Source organism: Cheilinus undulatus, linkage group 1 (genome assembly GCF_018320785.1).
Source record: "Cheilinus undulatus linkage group 1, ASM1832078v1, whole genome shotgun sequence".
Taxonomy (NCBI): domain Eukaryota; kingdom Metazoa; phylum Chordata; class Actinopteri; order Labriformes; family Labridae; genus Cheilinus; species Cheilinus undulatus.
The window spans coordinates 22486198-22502890 of NC_054865.1; the positions used below are offsets into that span (position 1 = coordinate 22486198).

The 16693-nt window shown below is 38.1% G+C and overlaps 1 protein-coding gene across 1 annotated transcript in view; it reads left to right on the forward strand.

Moving 5' to 3' along the window:
- itfg1 (integrin alpha FG-GAP repeat containing 1) overlaps nt 1-16693 on the forward strand; it is a 279079-nt gene extending 262386 nt beyond the window's left edge. The window contains exon 18 of the mRNA XM_041793923.1: nt 15587-16693. Coding sequence (XP_041649857.1) covers nt 15587-15646 — 60 coding nt within the window. The 3' untranslated portion in view covers nt 15647-16693. The remainder of the gene's footprint in view (nt 1-15586) is intronic.

The following is a 16693-nucleotide window of genomic DNA, read 5'->3' on the forward strand; positions in this document are numbered from 1 at the left end:
CCCACTGCATACAACCTAAAATAGTCTCTGTAAAGCAATGGAAAGTATTTTAGGCCAAATTTCAGTACCAGGCCAAATTTCAGTAATGAGAAACATCTCTAAGTAAATAAAATTTAGTTTCATAATCATGATAAATGAGGCAGGGATATCTGCTCTATGATGCTTTGGGCATGCCTTAGATGAATGCGCCAAAGCCATGACCATGTATGAGAAAGACAGTCCTCTCAAATCCTTAAAAAATGCTACAACCTAAATGGAGGACTCTTCTGTCTGCTTTACTGGACCTTTTAGCCTCATGTTTAAGACACCACAGTCCCACAGTTCTCAGTCGCATCATCTCATGACAAGAGGAGAGTTGAGTGCTAAAAAGTCTAAGTTTAGTTTTCTCACCCTGCGTTTAAAGAGTGGATATTCCTAATATTTCATCCAGGGCTAGTAAGAGATAGCATAGCAGGAGATGTAGATGTCTGGAATTGAATTTACATTTGTTATGAATCACTCTGTTATGTTATATTTAATAACCCCTTCACCACCATTACTAGTGGATTGGGCAAACTCACCTCACACTGAACAAAAACATGGGATTTGACTGGTTTCTCATTTCAAGTGAAGGAACAGTTAGCCAGCAGAATAGCTACTGTTTTATGATGAAGAGCACAGTGCTTTTATATTGTAGTTGGGGATGTCGTAATTCACCTGCTACTTTCTTGGGTCTCTGAGCTCTACAGCTCCAAAAAAAGAACCCAACCCCGAGAGTTTTAAAAACTTTCTAAAAGTCTAAGTCCAAAGCTTTCTGTCTATTCAAATTTACAGCAACTTCATTCTCACAGATCTAGTGTGTGTAGGGATTAATTCTTGATTTTGCTTTATAAGGACTTTAAAATTTTTTGTGTAGTGAAAGTAGCTGCTTCCCTACCAAAAGATGCACTCAGGTCACAATCCTGCATGCAAGGGACATGATTTCACACCACCTATTAAATATACATTTAGTTAAAAAGGCTCTTCACTTAAATAAAACAAGTAACCAGTGGAGGTGGACGGGGTAACAAAAGGCAGATCGGTTAAATGGTTCAATCAATCAATCAATCAAACTTTATTTATAAAGCGCTAATGAACCTGAGCTTATGTCGCCTGCCTACTCATGTCTACTACTTTTTTCAAGCCACAGTTGCTCATTCCCACCCATTCACTCCACATTTAGACACTCATGGTGAAGGCTGCTATGTTGAGTTGTCATCAGTATTCACTTATCTGCATCCATGCACATTCACGCACCAGTGACACAGCAGTAAGGGCAATTTAGGGTCAAAAGTCTTGCCCAAGGACACATCAACATGTGACTGCGTTCTGGTCAGAAAGAAAGAGTAACAGTAACATCTTCTTTGCGTCATTACTTCACCAACAGTTGCATGCTCTTTTATACATTGCACTGTTGGATACAACAAGTCATCAATAATTAATGTCACTCATAGTTCAAAAAGGGCTATAAAATTACCTTTTTAGTGTACTAGTGAGTACTGGGTGAGTTTGGACACATCAAATCCTTACATAGCCCACTAGCCCACTCAATATGTAACAGTGTAGATGTAACAGGTACTCAGACAACACAGTCCAGCTCCTGGATGAAGTCTGATCAGTTTCTTTAACATCCTGTCAAATGGTGAAAGCTGAATTAGCTCAGACTGCTCACTGACTAACATTTAGTCAGCCTCACAAACACACAGATGTAGTTAAAGTTGGCCTTTTCCCCATGATTTACTGCTTTGCAAGAAAAAAGAGCAGATTGGTCACAACCCTCAGCAGATGGGTCTCACTGCCCCTGTCCTGAAGTCCTCTAGCCTCCCACAGAGACACACTACTCTCTCTCCCTTTGTTTTTTCTCTCTCCCTCTCTCTGTCTCCGCGGGGCACAACCTGGAAGGACGTTCAGCTGTAATTGCTGCTTCTGTCCTTTCAGTATGGCAGATCTGCTGTTCATTACTGCCGTAAATGTGCCCTCCAGGGAGTCCGTGCATGTTTTCACGCCTGTTTCGTGCTTCAGCTCCTCCTGGTTCATTCTTCATTTCAGTCACACACTCACAGACGCAAAGGAGCCTGATGACGAGCCACAGACACAGACAGTGTTTAACAATAATTCTCACAAACGTCCTTAATTTTTGGTCGTTTGTTTCTTTTTCATCACCACACACTGTGGCAGTGCTGTCTGCAGGGCTGAGCAGTGCAGTCAGTTGTTGGCATCTTCTCCAAGCCATCTGCCATGCAAGTGTGTCCTCCTAATGTGTGCCTGTTTGTGTGTTTGAGTGTGCATCTACATGTGTGCATGATTACACACACAGAAGCGCTTTAATTGCCCTCTTTTTGGGTGATGTGGGCATGAGCGTCAGCCTTATTTGAACCGATGCTGCACTTTAAAAAAACATGGCTGGTGCCTAAAATGAGTGCCTGCGTGCACCTAGCAGGCTCAGGTGGAAGGAAGGAAATATTTGTATGCTCGTGTGTTGACGTGAGGCCTGTTTAGTGCCATGTGAGAGCTGAAAACTAGAGAGGAAGAAGTAGGAAAATAATGATTTAAGGATCCACTTTTCACCATAGCAGTGGCTGATTGGATGCTTTAGGTGAAATCAAATCTGGCATGTTAATGTGCAGTGTAAGGTGATTGTGGTGAATAAATAGTACAAAAAAAAACACTGAATGAGCCTCAATCAGTAGAACTTGCAATGAAGACCTAGACTCTGATTTTCACAGTCAAATGCCTGCACTTTGATTTTCCTTTGCTGTGTTGAATGCAGCAGAAAGAGCATGAAAACTTCAACAGTGAACTATCATTGTCCATAACTAACCTTGCAAAGCAGGTGGATTCGCCCATTTTGTGTTTCTCACTGGCAAATCCATCTTGCAAAACTCCCATCTAAACAGTTTGGGCCCGGTTTGAAAGTGACAGGACCAATCAGCGTCAAGGGGCAGTACTTTCAGGCGCAGCAGAGTCAGGACGTATGCAAGCAGCATCATGAGGCCGGTGCAAAAGAAAACAAAGAACAGCATTGAGTTGTTTTCTTTTCAAAAACGACAAAAATTGTGTACTGACATGTCTACAGTCGCCATGGTTCGCGTTATGCAATTCTCTATGGAGTTTACTCCTCCATAGCGGCGCACCTTGGTAGCAGCTACGACGTCACTTGTTTTATTGCTCTGATGACCTGTAAAGCTGTGACAGACAGAACATTCATCCAATCACCCTCTGAATTTTTTTCAAAGGCTCTGTCCTTACCCAAATGCTGTCTATGTAAGGTTTTCCAGGTGGATGTGTGAAACAAATTCATCTGGCGTGCCAGGTTAGCCTATAACCACTCTACCAAAGAAATGCAAAGCAATATTCAGCACAGGTACAGATCAACTTAAATTGACATTTTGTTATTTTTGAGTTGTGTTGTATAAGGTACTTGGCAAAAGTAGTGGCATTAGCCTCCGGTGATGCCATTGAACACTACCTCTTTGGGAAGACTTGCTGGTCTTTTTTCTGACTGGGAAGCTTGGCTATACAGTACACCAGATGGGTACAGTTCCTCCACATATTTCAGCAAATTTAAGGTAAAAATTGGCCATAAAACTATGTTGGCTAAGTTGTACACTGTATAGAAAATTGTTGAGTTATTTTTTTCACTGAGAAAGCCTCTGTGACATCAACTACAAACTAAGCTAGAACAAAACTAAAATGAGCTCTTTCGACTTGATGACATGCCGTTTACTGTGGATCAGAGGGGATATCTCTGTGACCGGAAGTACATAGAAGAACAGCTTCTACAGATGGAGACTCAGCAGGAAGAAAGAGAGAGGGGACAAACTTTAGTGGAGACTGGTTAGCAGGGGAGATTCCCAATTACCTGTTGTTGTAGGTGTGCAAATTGTGAACCCATACCCAATGAGCCCCTGTTTTTACAAGTAGAACATAGCATAGCTAATGTAACTTTAAGCCAGCATAGTACAGCTCAGTGATCTTTAAGTGGCAGGCCAGGGTCCATATCCCCCCAAAAGATGAGTAAATTCAGAAAATGTGAGGAGGAATGATGTTGTGGTTTTTAGGGTATCTTTCATCTTTGAATCCCTGGAGCTATCAGATCAACCCCAAAACAATCAAGACAGCAGTCCACCTGTTAGCTATAATAAGTAAATATAATGCATGATAAACACATACTCATCAGTCCAGTCCTGATTAAATCAACAGTTTTCTGTGTCAGCTTTTCACTTCAGGCTCTTGGAGAGTGTGATTTTCCTGCCTTAGAATCCAAACATAATATCTCTTTCTTACATTTGTTTTTTGCCAGTCAATTAAAGTCAAATCTACTCATGGACAACACGGCAGTCCAAGAAATCCATCCACCCATACATCCTTTACCACCTATCTGGGGTCAGGTCGTGGTGTCATAGAAATATGGACTTAAAATATTTCAAATGCTTGAAAGCGATTGGGACGTATCTCTCAGTTAATGCTTTGAAACTGACTTATTTTGAAATAAAATACAAATACTGGTAAAATGTTGTTATTCTGACCAAAATATTTTAATTTATTTTAGTTTGAAAGTCTGGCCCCCAAAGTGCCTGTCAAGACAAAATCTGGCCCCTGTACAAATGTAGTTGATGACCCCTGATAGAGCTGTTTGTCAGAACTGCTCAACTCTACCTCTTTGTCTCTTTCTAGGTTGAGACAAGATAGTTTTAGATGGTCTTTTGAATATGGTTGCTGTCTCGGATTGGCTTTTCCCAGAACTATATATATGGAGTCTGCGTTAGAGAATAAAGCACATCACAGAGTGGGCGCACATTTTAGCAACATTTGGACAAGTCTTCAGATTTGTTGCAGCAATTAAAAAGGCAACATGCGCTATGATTTCTGGCAGTTTTCATCAGTGGCTTCCAGTTTATTCTCAGATGTTTTCTGATATTTTTTCCCCTTTAGACTCGTTGAACAGTTAAAAATCGGATATAAATTTCATCAGGAAATTAGTCACAACAAATGTCCCTGCAATTTGTACCAGGTTTACTAGGACCTGAATTATCTGCAACTCAACCATGTAAACACACACCTTTTATCAAAACCAGTAAAACGCTGAGTAAAACAGTTTCACACTGATAAACTCAGTCACACTCTGACACTCTGCTTGTTCTGTGGGTGAGGGGCTTGGAGCTTTGCTTATATGGCTTGAATCCTTCATCTGGTTAGGTGAAATGGTCAAAAACAGCAGTAAAGTGACTTCAAAGTTTACACAAATATGCCCTATGTAAATGTTTTTCTAACCATAAGGAGATGTTGATGAGTGTCTAACATGAGACTTTCCTGGTGAAATAAGCTTTAGATAAAAAAATAAGTTGTTTGGTTTGAGATTGAGAAAAAAAATTAATTGAAGCTTCAACTTTAACAACTAAATCTATTCTGATGGATAAAACTCTTCATGAGGAACAGTCTTATAGAAAAGAAAGAGTAATTAAACCTTTGCTGCTGTTCTCTGATGAGATGTGGTGCAGTGGTTCTTGAAATATTTTGTGATTGATGACTCATATGAAGATGTTTTTTTGTGTTATCCTTGGGATGCTGTATGCTTCTCAAGGCCAGTCCTGTTATTCATACCATCTTAGCTTTCTCCCTTCTGCCGTTTGAAAAATCACCAGTCAGGTTTGATCAGAGCTGTGACAAATTCTGGATGTTTACATCAGAATGTGCCACAGCTGCTGAACATACATTCAACACTGACTCATAACCCAGAGACAAAAGATTCAGACGGCTGAATGAGTATTAGGTTTTTACATAGCATATTCTCCAGCTTCTGTTCCTTTGTGCTGCAAACAAAACCCTTTATTAAGCCCAGTGTTCAAATAGTCTCACCAACACAGCCCTTTGAATGCAAAGCTGATCTTACTCTTTAGATATTTAAGCAAATTATCTGACGCACTTTCAAATGATGAGTCAATGAGGGCAGCGTCATACCCGTCAAGTCAGAGTTTTGACTGAGTGATGGCACCAATTAGTTATGCTGAAAGCTGAATAAGACAACAGAACCTGAGACTGGTAAAAAAAAAACCTCCTGAGCTGGCTGTTATTCCTTTATTCCTTTATTCATTTCACACTACTTTTATAGCATTCAAACAGAGCATGGAAACTTTTATCCCAAGAGAAAGTGTTGGCATTTTTAGCTCTGGGAGTCAAACATGGATTAAATTATGCTTTTTCGGAATGGTCATGGTCAAACAGACCCTCACTGACACTGCAGCACCATGTTCAGACTAACACCACTGATCTGTTTGATTTTATTTATTTATTTCAAATGTTCAGCTGGTCTTCAAACTATAAGACCACCAGGATAATGTGGTTTAACCTTCTTCGACATCCAAGGAATTAAGAGTGAGGGTGAGTCCAGAGTAGCAGTCACTAAAATCCCCCTTTGTTTCTCATCTTCTTTTAGGGAGGGGGCGCTTTGTAAGGTCAGGTCAAGGCAGCTGATTGACATTTGGCATTTCTTTGTGTTAGTGCTGCCGCCTCTGGTATTTGCTCCTCTAATAACAAAGTCAGGTAGAGGGCAGACGCACAGGGGCAAAGACATGTTGTCCTGCCTAACAAGCTATCAGGATTTTCACATTGCTTCACTGAACATCAGTGTGTGCTGGGTTCATATACATATTTAACAGAAATATTTACATGAATCCAAAGTGGAAGAGAAAATATGATTGAAAACAGGAGGTAAAGCTATAGAGAGTAACCACATTGCTTTGTATTCTGCATTGGCATAGTTACAGAAAAATGTTTTGGAGAGAAGAGAGGGATTAGCATTGTTCCTAAAGGCTATTTCCCCTTTCAACTGAAAGACAATTTAAATCCAGACTAGTTACCATGTCTTTAGGTAAGAAAGGGTATAGAACACAGTCAAAAATTAGTACAGTTCTTTTAACATCGCTAACAAAACCATGTTGAGTAAAGCCCATGAATATTATATTAGATTATTTTTCAATAATGAATTGACTGATATTTAACTTGTACTGATAGTTGCATTTTGTAATGTGTATTTCTCTGCTAGTAATCAATGCAAAATAGGTTTGCAGTATGTGGCTAACATTAGCATTGCTAGCACCAGATGTCAATCTTCCTTCCACACAGTTGAGCTGAATGTGGTAACTCATTGTTTAAGTCAGTGATTTACACGCCAGTTTATCTTCACGCACCTACAGAATGCAGTCCTACAAGACCAACATCCTTAACTATGCCTTATGGGTAGCTGTGAAACAGCTTAGACACAACATTTAACCAGCATTATGGGCCCATTTTTAAAGTTTAGGTAATTAGATTAACTGACTAGCAGTTCTGACGCTGATTACTCGTCTAACAGCGCTCGTCTCTACACTCTCAAAACAAAATTGTGGATCTGATGAAAAAGTGATTTAATGGTGACAAGCAGTTCAATTAAGTTTATCTCACGTAAACAAGTTGGACTCAAATTTTGCATTTTGTTAACTTTAGTTGAATAAAATCAATTTAATTGTCAGTTGATTCACTGTCTGCAAGGCTGAGATCAACCACAGACTTGGACTCAAGTATGGGGTAATGGGTTAGCTGAGCAAGACAGTGTGGTGTTCCTGGTATCTGAGACAGTCTGAGTCTTTCGGTCCTTGGTCTTGCTTTACTCCTGTGAGGCCTGGAGGTTGACTGATTGCCAGAGGCACCAGCTGGACTCCTTTGTGACAACTTCTCTTCAGGGCATTTTTGCACTCCATCATCTAAAATGTGTTGAACTGAGAGACAGCATTTGTTGCAGTGACATGTAGCACACTAATTATGTATAGCTTTAAGCACTGATTTTTTGTGCCTGGCTAATCTTCAAATTTGTTCCTGCTGTTTAGTTTGGCATTTTATTGTTCAGCTGACTCACACTTGGAGTTATCCTCTACTGGAGGAACTTGCAGTTTGTTTGGCTGGTCATCACAAGGTTTCCACCTTTCACAAACACAAACATATAAATCAATCTTTACACCTCAGATGCATCATCATCATCTGGCACTTCATGTATTCCAGTCTTAATTAGTTGACATTAAAGCCTCATGAGACAGCAAAATCCCTCTCTCTTAAATAAACCCACACCAGCATGTCATTTAACCTTTGGATGGACACAAATCAATGCTCAGCAGCTTAATGATGACTCAGGTCTCATGGTTACAATTTGGCGATATCCCCTGGATAGACAATTAGACAAGGCTTCAGCAGAAGCACAACCCCATGGATTGGTTATCCTGTCGAAACATCAAAGCAGTCCATCTGCTCCTTAAAACTCGATTTTACAAAAACAAGGAAAAAATGCAAAAGATGAATCAATTTCAGGCGCTGCTGTCTCATATTATAAATGAAGAAGGCTTTATTAGGAATCAACGTGTTTCTGCCCATCTTTTAGTTGCAGCAGTTTAGTGAACATGAGTGAAGGAGTGGCTCTTCTTTAGAAGGAGATGCTCTTGTCAAGAGTCCTCACCAACATACTTGAGCTAATAATTTACAATATTTAAATAGGGCAGGGTAATTTGTGTGCATTTTGATTATCTGGGGATCCATTGTAGCTACAGCTCCATCTATTTTCCTGTTTGTAGACTCCATGTTAGGTTTAGACTGTCTTTCCAATATGACAGCCATCATAGTTTAGCTTCATAATGCCTCTCCAGAAACCAGTTGGTGATGTCATTGAGCCCATGTTCATGTTTTATAGTCTACGGTCCAAAGTCATCAAATGCAGCAGCTTGGACAACTGCCAAACTTGTCCAAAAAAAAAAAAAAAAAAAAAAAAAAAGAATAGCACTGCCAGTACATACTGTATCTGTCATCATTCCTATACAATGTCCAGTGGACTTGTTTTTTTAATTTGGCAGACACAGGATTAAGACAGAAAACAAATCAAATAGTCAAGTCATCTGGTCCAAGTGATCAATGATCAATCATGGGACAAGCATAAAAAATGTTACTTCTTCAAACCAACACTGTGATCTTTTTCTGAAGCATGACCAAACTGCAACTATTTAAAAACAGTAACTATGTGTGAACAGTTGATGGACTTTGAAAAGTCATAAAACTTATTATGCAATTCTGAAAGCTTTGTTTTGAAAATCTGGCTGATGCCTGTATCCTTTTTTCATGCTTTTCATTCATGTTTGTTTCTTCTTCATGTTTCCAAGTTAAGTTTAATGAATTAAAGGAAATGTGAAGCACATTTCAACAGGCCTTTCAGCAAGCAAAAGTCAACCTTCTTAACCTAACCATTAACCATTCACCATGAATGTCTCGGAGGCGTAAAGGAGGAGGGAATTTCCCCTGCATGACATCTTGGGAGGTAGTAAGGAGGCATAAAAGAGGCAGAATAGGATCAGCAAAGCCAGCATGAGAATTGACAGACAGGGACACATTATAACACATCGTTGGGATATCATTATAAACGTCTCATAATGATTGCAGAGCGTTGTTATGGCACTGACACTGAAATGCACTATGAAAGCACTTATGGATCACATTTAAATAAACTTAAGTACTTTATTTTGCTAAATTGGCAGATCTTTACTTATTACAGGCAATGCGGGCCATGTTTTTTGCTTTTCATTTTAAAAACTTGACTTTTCAGATTAATGTTTAGAGTGTTAAAAGATGTTTTTTCACTTTGAACAAATGTGCTTGTTAAATTTGAGTTTTTGCAGTGATAAAGTGGCTTTTGATTATGCTATCACATTTAAGCACACTACTAAAACCAAGCTGTTTATCTGATGAATATGAGTGTGTCACTTGAGTCTATGCCAGCCAGCTGTTTTTAGCTAAAGCAATCCTGACCTATTGTTTAATCCAGGATCCCATCCAAAAAATAACAATGTCTCTGTTTTTACTTTATTAAATAGAAATTTTACTCATTCCAAGAAGCATCCATCTCCCACCTTTGTCCTCCAAACTCCATATTTAATGCAGGTGCTGCGTTTTCTGTATTACATTGTAGCGTGCTAACCCACTTATGTTTTGATGACATTCTGCACGTCAGCCTGTTCTCAGCTCAGCGCTTCCTGTGCCGCCTGCAGCCCTCACACCTGCCTGTGCGCTGTGATGCCCAGATGATGATAATAGACTGCTGGCTATAAATACACACATATTATCCCTTTATAAACCCCTATCCTTAGAGGGCCTTTTCAGGTCTACATAAGGACAGAAGTCCTGTTTGTTTGTTTGGTGTTTGTCTGGTTGTGTTGTTGTTCCTCCTGAGACTGTGCGAGATGAAGCATCCACAAAGATCATAGATAATGGAGGTAATTTTATTTTTACTACCTGTGGATCTTCATTGGATAATAAAAGGTTAAATTCTCATTAAGGAGTCCTATTAAACTAATTTCAGGCTTGTGTTACTGCTCAGATTCAATAATTAGATGACAAAGTTCAACATGTTTAATTTAATCAGGAGTTTTTGAGGAAATTCACCTCTGTGTCGACAATAACTCGGTAAAGAGGATGTGACAGCAGGCTAGGACGAACACAACAGACTGCTGCTCTTTAACGGTGTTCACTTTGGTCCTGATTAATGGAAAAAAACCCTGATCCAGTCTGAAGAGATCCCTGAATGGCATTCTGCAGCTTGTACATTCAAATCGTGCTCATTTTCTCAGCTGGAGGTTCAGGAGTAACACGGCGTTCTCACACACACGAGCACACACCCGAGGTGATTTTGGCATTTTGATTTTGGTCTCGTTTTGTCATGCATTTTTAATTTTCATCCTTGAAGTATTCAGGGGCTACAGCTGTCACCATCTTTGATCTGCATACTTTAGTTTCCATGGTAACGGCACAGGTGTTGTCTCATGTATTACAAGGTTAAAGGAGAGAGCACGATTAGCTTGTTTATAGCTGAGTGTTTAATAGTTCACTCACATACAAACACATTTAAAAGGTGATGCTTCAGATGCTGGAGGAGTTGTTTTTTTTTTTTCCTGGATGACTGCAGGTTGTTGACTCTATAATAGTTAATGTGTCCCTCTTTCACAGTTAGTTTTTACTCTTTAGAGTCACACAGAAACATTCACTCACTTATGTACTCGATGGTACAACAAAATCCACGCCCTTGTGTTTTGTCCCATGTAGTCCTATCCAAAGTGCCTGTGATATCTGAAATCAGCAAGTCTGCTCCAGAGCACCAAATCAATTACATCATTTATTCAAAATTCAAAAAATTACTTCGTTTTTTTACTCTTCAAAATAATATTAACCCCAACTCCAAAACTGTTGTGGCACTGTGTACAATGTAAATAAAACCTAATTCAATAGTTTGTAAATCTCATAAACACATATTTTATTCACAGTAGAACATAAACATCATATCAGGTGTTGAAACTGGTAAATTTTACAGTTTTGTGAAAATTTCTGAATTTTAAATTTGATGGCAGCAACCCATCTCAAAAAAGCTGGGATGGGGCAAGAGGCTGGAAAAGTAGGTGGTAATAATGACAATCAGCTGAAGGAGCATTTTGTAACTAATCTGGTTAATTGGCAACAGGTCAGTGATATGACTGGGTAGAACAGGAGCATTTTAGAGAGGCAGAGTCTCTCAGATGTAAAGATGAGCAGAAAGAGTCCTACATCAGATAAGAATAGGAAAGCATTCCTCTCCCAAAACTCCAGCAACTGATCTTGTCATCTCCCAGACGTTTACAGACTGTTATTTAAAGATGAGGGGATGCCAAACGATGTTAAACATGGCCCTGTCCCTACTTTTTTGAGATGTGTTGCTGCCATCAAATTCAAAATGAGCTACTAAATTTTCACAAAACTGTAAAATTTACCAGTTTCAACACCTGATATGATGTTTATGTTTTATTGTGAATAACATGACTTCATGAAAATTTAAAATCCTGGCATTCTTATATTTACACAGTGCCCCAACTATTTTGGAATTGAGTTGTATTACATGACAGCAGAAGAGCATATTTATCGATTAACTTTAAATTTTTACCTATCGCACTATTTTGTATGTCTTCAATGTTAAAGAAAGATAATGGGATTTTAATGTCACTGCAAAATACAGTGTGTTTTTAAGGCAATGTAGTCGATGATGATGATGATGAGAGGTCTCATGCAAGGTTATTATAGTAAACTTAAACAAACTAAATAATTAAAACTAAAATTAAACTAAATACTAATACTAAACTAAATAAAAACTAAGCTTTACAAAAAAAAACGTGCATGTTTTTAAAGATGAATGATGTTCACCTATCCTTACATGTATCTGAAAAAAAATAAATCTAATAAAAACTGAACTAAAACGAAGCATTTTTGCAAAATAAAAACTTAACTTAACTAACAAACCAGCAGTAAAAACTAATAATAATAAAAACGAAACTGAAATTGAACACAGAAAGTGAAAATGAAAGAAAAATGAAAACAAATGAAATATCCAAAACTATTATAACCTTGGTCTGGTGTTGATGATTTGTTGTTTCATTGCTAATGTTTATAGTTTTAGGAAAACAACAAAGAAAAAGAAACGGCACCAAGAGAAAAAAAAAAAGCTCCTTTCCACCATGTGCATGGTCTCTAGCACTGCATGGCAGCACCTGCAACCAACACAACTCGAAGCACTCTGTAGCACTCACTGATGTCTAAATCTCCGATTGTGTCGTTTTCACTCTTAGATGTACACCACTTTGGACAAAAAAGTCTCCTGGATGACATTGTAACATTGTAACACAATTTTTATGAAACTTTTGTGGTCCTTTGGTCTTTTTTCCTTTGGATTTATTTTTTACCTGTATGCCTGTGTCGTAGTAGGGACAGTAGATAGAGTCACAGACTGGGGAGAGAGAGGAAAATTTTAAAGTAAAGATAAAACATATTTTCCTGAGACGAGCCCGACCTGACCCCGCCTGTGCAGCTGAGCTGTACTGGACCAAGGAGAGTAAAAGATCCTCATGTCCTATCAGATACAGCAGCATGACTAGAACCATAGATTTTTAGCCTTTTTTTTTTTTTTTTTTGACTCTTTTAACATCAGAACAACTCCCAAAGGTGCGAATCCGCTGAGCAAACTGAGTTCAGCTATGGTGCACACCCAGCTTTGCAGCTGATGTGACTTAGATTTAAGGAGTCTTTTCGATTCAAATTGTACTCCATTTAAGTTGAAAAACATCACATCACTGTTTCTTTTTCTCTTACATGTATGTTTTTGAAATAATGAGGAAGAAAAGCTGTTAAAAGTGTCACCGCCAGCATGGTCCACTCTGCAAGCACGATAAGGGAGGATCAAGAGAGAGAGAACTTGCTGTTCTGCACAACAAACTTGCCATCTGTTGTAATGTAACTTGATAGGTGTGTGAATGACACTGCACTCTGTAGTCTCTTTGACTTATTTTTTTGTCTGCCTATTTGTAAGTTCTTGAATTAATATGAGCTGCTGTTAAGACTCTTAAGTGTTAATATCTCTGAGCATTATGATTAATCTTTCAGATGTTTTTCATGCTGTTTTGTAATATAATTCATCCTTGTGTCATGTGCCCATGAAGATCTCATCTAAACAGATTTCTGTTATTCAAGCAACTTGGAAGAAGACTCATCAGTGTGGTTCCAGCAGTTTAAAATTTATTTTTCTCCATATCGGATTTGAGTAGTAGCCATACTTTCAAAAGTGTAAAACGATGATGTATGCTCTTGTAGAAGAAAAAAAACATAGTTTATTCACAATCTCTGCCAAAAAGTACCACAGCACCCACAATCCCAGAGTGTCACAGATTTATGTAAAAGGTAAACGCTCCAACAAAGATGAGTGGACAAAAAAGTACATACTGTATATAGTTTGACAACCTGAAAAATTATCTTTAACAACAAATAAAAGGAATAACAATAAATAGTAGGATCCAGAGTTCCTGCTTCCTGGTAAAAAGTCTTGTACCTTTGCCTTTATCTGTGTTTTCGAATGCTGTTTTTGTGCTGAATCAAGTGTTTTCTATTCATGAGTACTCAGGTAGCTGTAGAAGCTTAGTTCATGCTTTAAAAGTGTTGATATAAAGTTTTTTCAAAATGTCTTTGGGTGATTAGAATGACAGGTTTCACTCCCAGAATCAGAGCCACTGTAAAAGTTGGTGGACACTGTTGAGCTCTGTTGCTTTTCAAAATTGAAATTGAAACAGCCAATTTATGAAAACTATCATGTTTAAATTGGCCTTGGGCCCATTGGTACAGTGAATGGGACCAAGGTCAGAGAATGTGTTGGGTTGGGCTGGATTTTTTGGGGCCCAGTTCAAATTTGCAGGAAAGGAGCCACCAGCCAGATTTAAAACCAGGCTGTCTGGTTTGAGGACAGAAGGCTTTGAACATGGGGAGCACAGCCAATATTAATACTTTATTTTACCCATTTTTCCCCATGATAACATGTTTTAGCCATATTTTTACATTCTTGAGATTTAGGCTGGTATTACAGGAAATCATCATTATCTCAAATCGTACAAATACGTCCTAAAGAAGTTACTAGAAACTGACTCAAGGGAGAACTGTCACTTATGAGCATTTAATACAGAGAGATTGTAGAAACCATTTTAGGACTTTTTAGGTCATTTTTTAATTTGTTTGTTTGGATTATTTTGACTGTGTTAATGCTAATAACATAAATAATGGAGGGTACTTTTTTTTTTTTACCATAGAGTTGAAGTTTTCATATCAGAACCTGTAACGGGTCGATAATTTCCTCTCTACACTTTTGTTGGTGACCAAAAATGTCCCATTGAAACCCATTCAATCACAAATTTTTGATTCTCCAGCCATCACAGTGAAAAAAATGCATTTTATAATATAAAGCTTTTCTTCTGGAGTCATTGCTTCAAAAGTTGCTGTTTTTACCTGTTTGTCAGCCCTTTTTCCCATATTTGGCCTGAGGGGAAATTGCATGTTTTTTCCCTGGTTTTCTATCAGGGCGCTATTGTGACAATTGATTAAAATGTTAAAATTCTTCAAAATAATAATGCATTTAATCAAATTGTATTTCAAGGAAATTTCCACCAAATTTCAAGGAAGTTCAATTTGTCTCAACTAAAAGAAAAAATCCCAAATTTCTGTTTTACATTACAATCAGGATTTTGCACTTTACCTGGAATTTACTGTAAATGTAAATTTCCCAAAAATTAATTAATATTTAATATTTATGATCAGGTCTGATCCTGATTCAAATCAACGCAAAAGAAGTTACAGAAATATTAATGCATGTTATTTTTATTGTTTTTTATGTATGCTGTCATTTTTGGCCACTTAAACCACCAGAGTAATAATTTATTTTCAGATTCAGAATTCAGAAAACCTTTTTGTCTGTCATGACAGAAAGTTGCCTTAGCTGTGGCTCAACATACAGTGCAACATACAACCAAAAACACATGACATATAAACAAGACATAAACTCATAAAAACTTGACAAAACTTCCAATCAGTCTTGAGCAGAGTTGCTCACAGAGTAGCGCCCCACTTTCACACCATCTGAGGTTTAAAGTATGTTGCTGTTGTCATTTATTATTTCTAATAAAGGAAGCTAACTGTCTTTATTTGTGTGTTTGTCTTTTAGAAAGCAGACGACCGAGAGAAGCGTCAGGAAGCCCACCGTTTCCACTTCGACGCCATGTGATATGAGAGCACTGCATCATGGGATTCCTGTCCTCATCTGCCTCTTCCCCCTCGCCCTCCCTCCCCTCTGCCCTCACACACATTTTTCTCTCACACATTTCAAGGGCCAATAAATGGATCCTCATTTGCCCCAAAATGTTTCTTTTTGATATTTTGCCGTCCTCCAGTCAGACGTGAAATATTTATGTTGAGTTTCATTAATTCATTCCAGTGTTAGAAGTACAGGAGCTGTAACAAGGCCATGGAGACGCACAGAGAAATCCTGATGGAGATGGCTGAGGAGTTTAAAGCTGGGATTTCTGCAGATGGGCTGCATGAGTGGTGTTGTTAGCGTATTCCTTTGACAAAATGACACTGATTTCTGTTGAAACGCCCAATAATTACTGCAACATTATGAGCTGTTCATTCACTGGAAGGAAAGCATTTTTGGCACAAAGTGTCAAAATGTGAAATGTTACTTGAAGTCTCTTTGTGTTACTGTTATTGTCTTGTTTATTCTCTTCTTTTTATCTGAATTATTGTAGGGAAATTAAACTGAGTTACTTTGTGAACTAAAACAGACACATGCATCATAATGATAATGATATTTTACTCACTGAGAATGAAGAATGGTTTTCAGGTCTGCTGAGTGCAGATTCATGTTTTCCCCCGTTGATCATATCACAGTGCATCATGGGAGTGCCAAAAAAGCTTTTTTGTGTTGTGTCCCTCAATTTCTGATGTAACTGCTTCAACACTTAGTAGATCATCTAAAAACAGTTTGTCCTGCTTTACTCTGACCTTTTTGGGGATAATGTTTTAATTATTGTTGTCTTTTAAAGTTAATCAGTCCAAGCACTCCAGTATGTTCAGATATTCACTCGTACATGAATCAGCTCACGCCTTTCAAAGTAGTTTTCACTTTTAAGCTAATGATTAACTGCAGGTGTTTGTAATTTATTTTGCTGTGTGGATTTTTTATCTTTTTTTTGCTAATGAATGTTCGAGCTACTAAATGTGTTTACTTATCAGGTTTGGAAATAAAGATTTTCTCCTGCTTAAAATAACT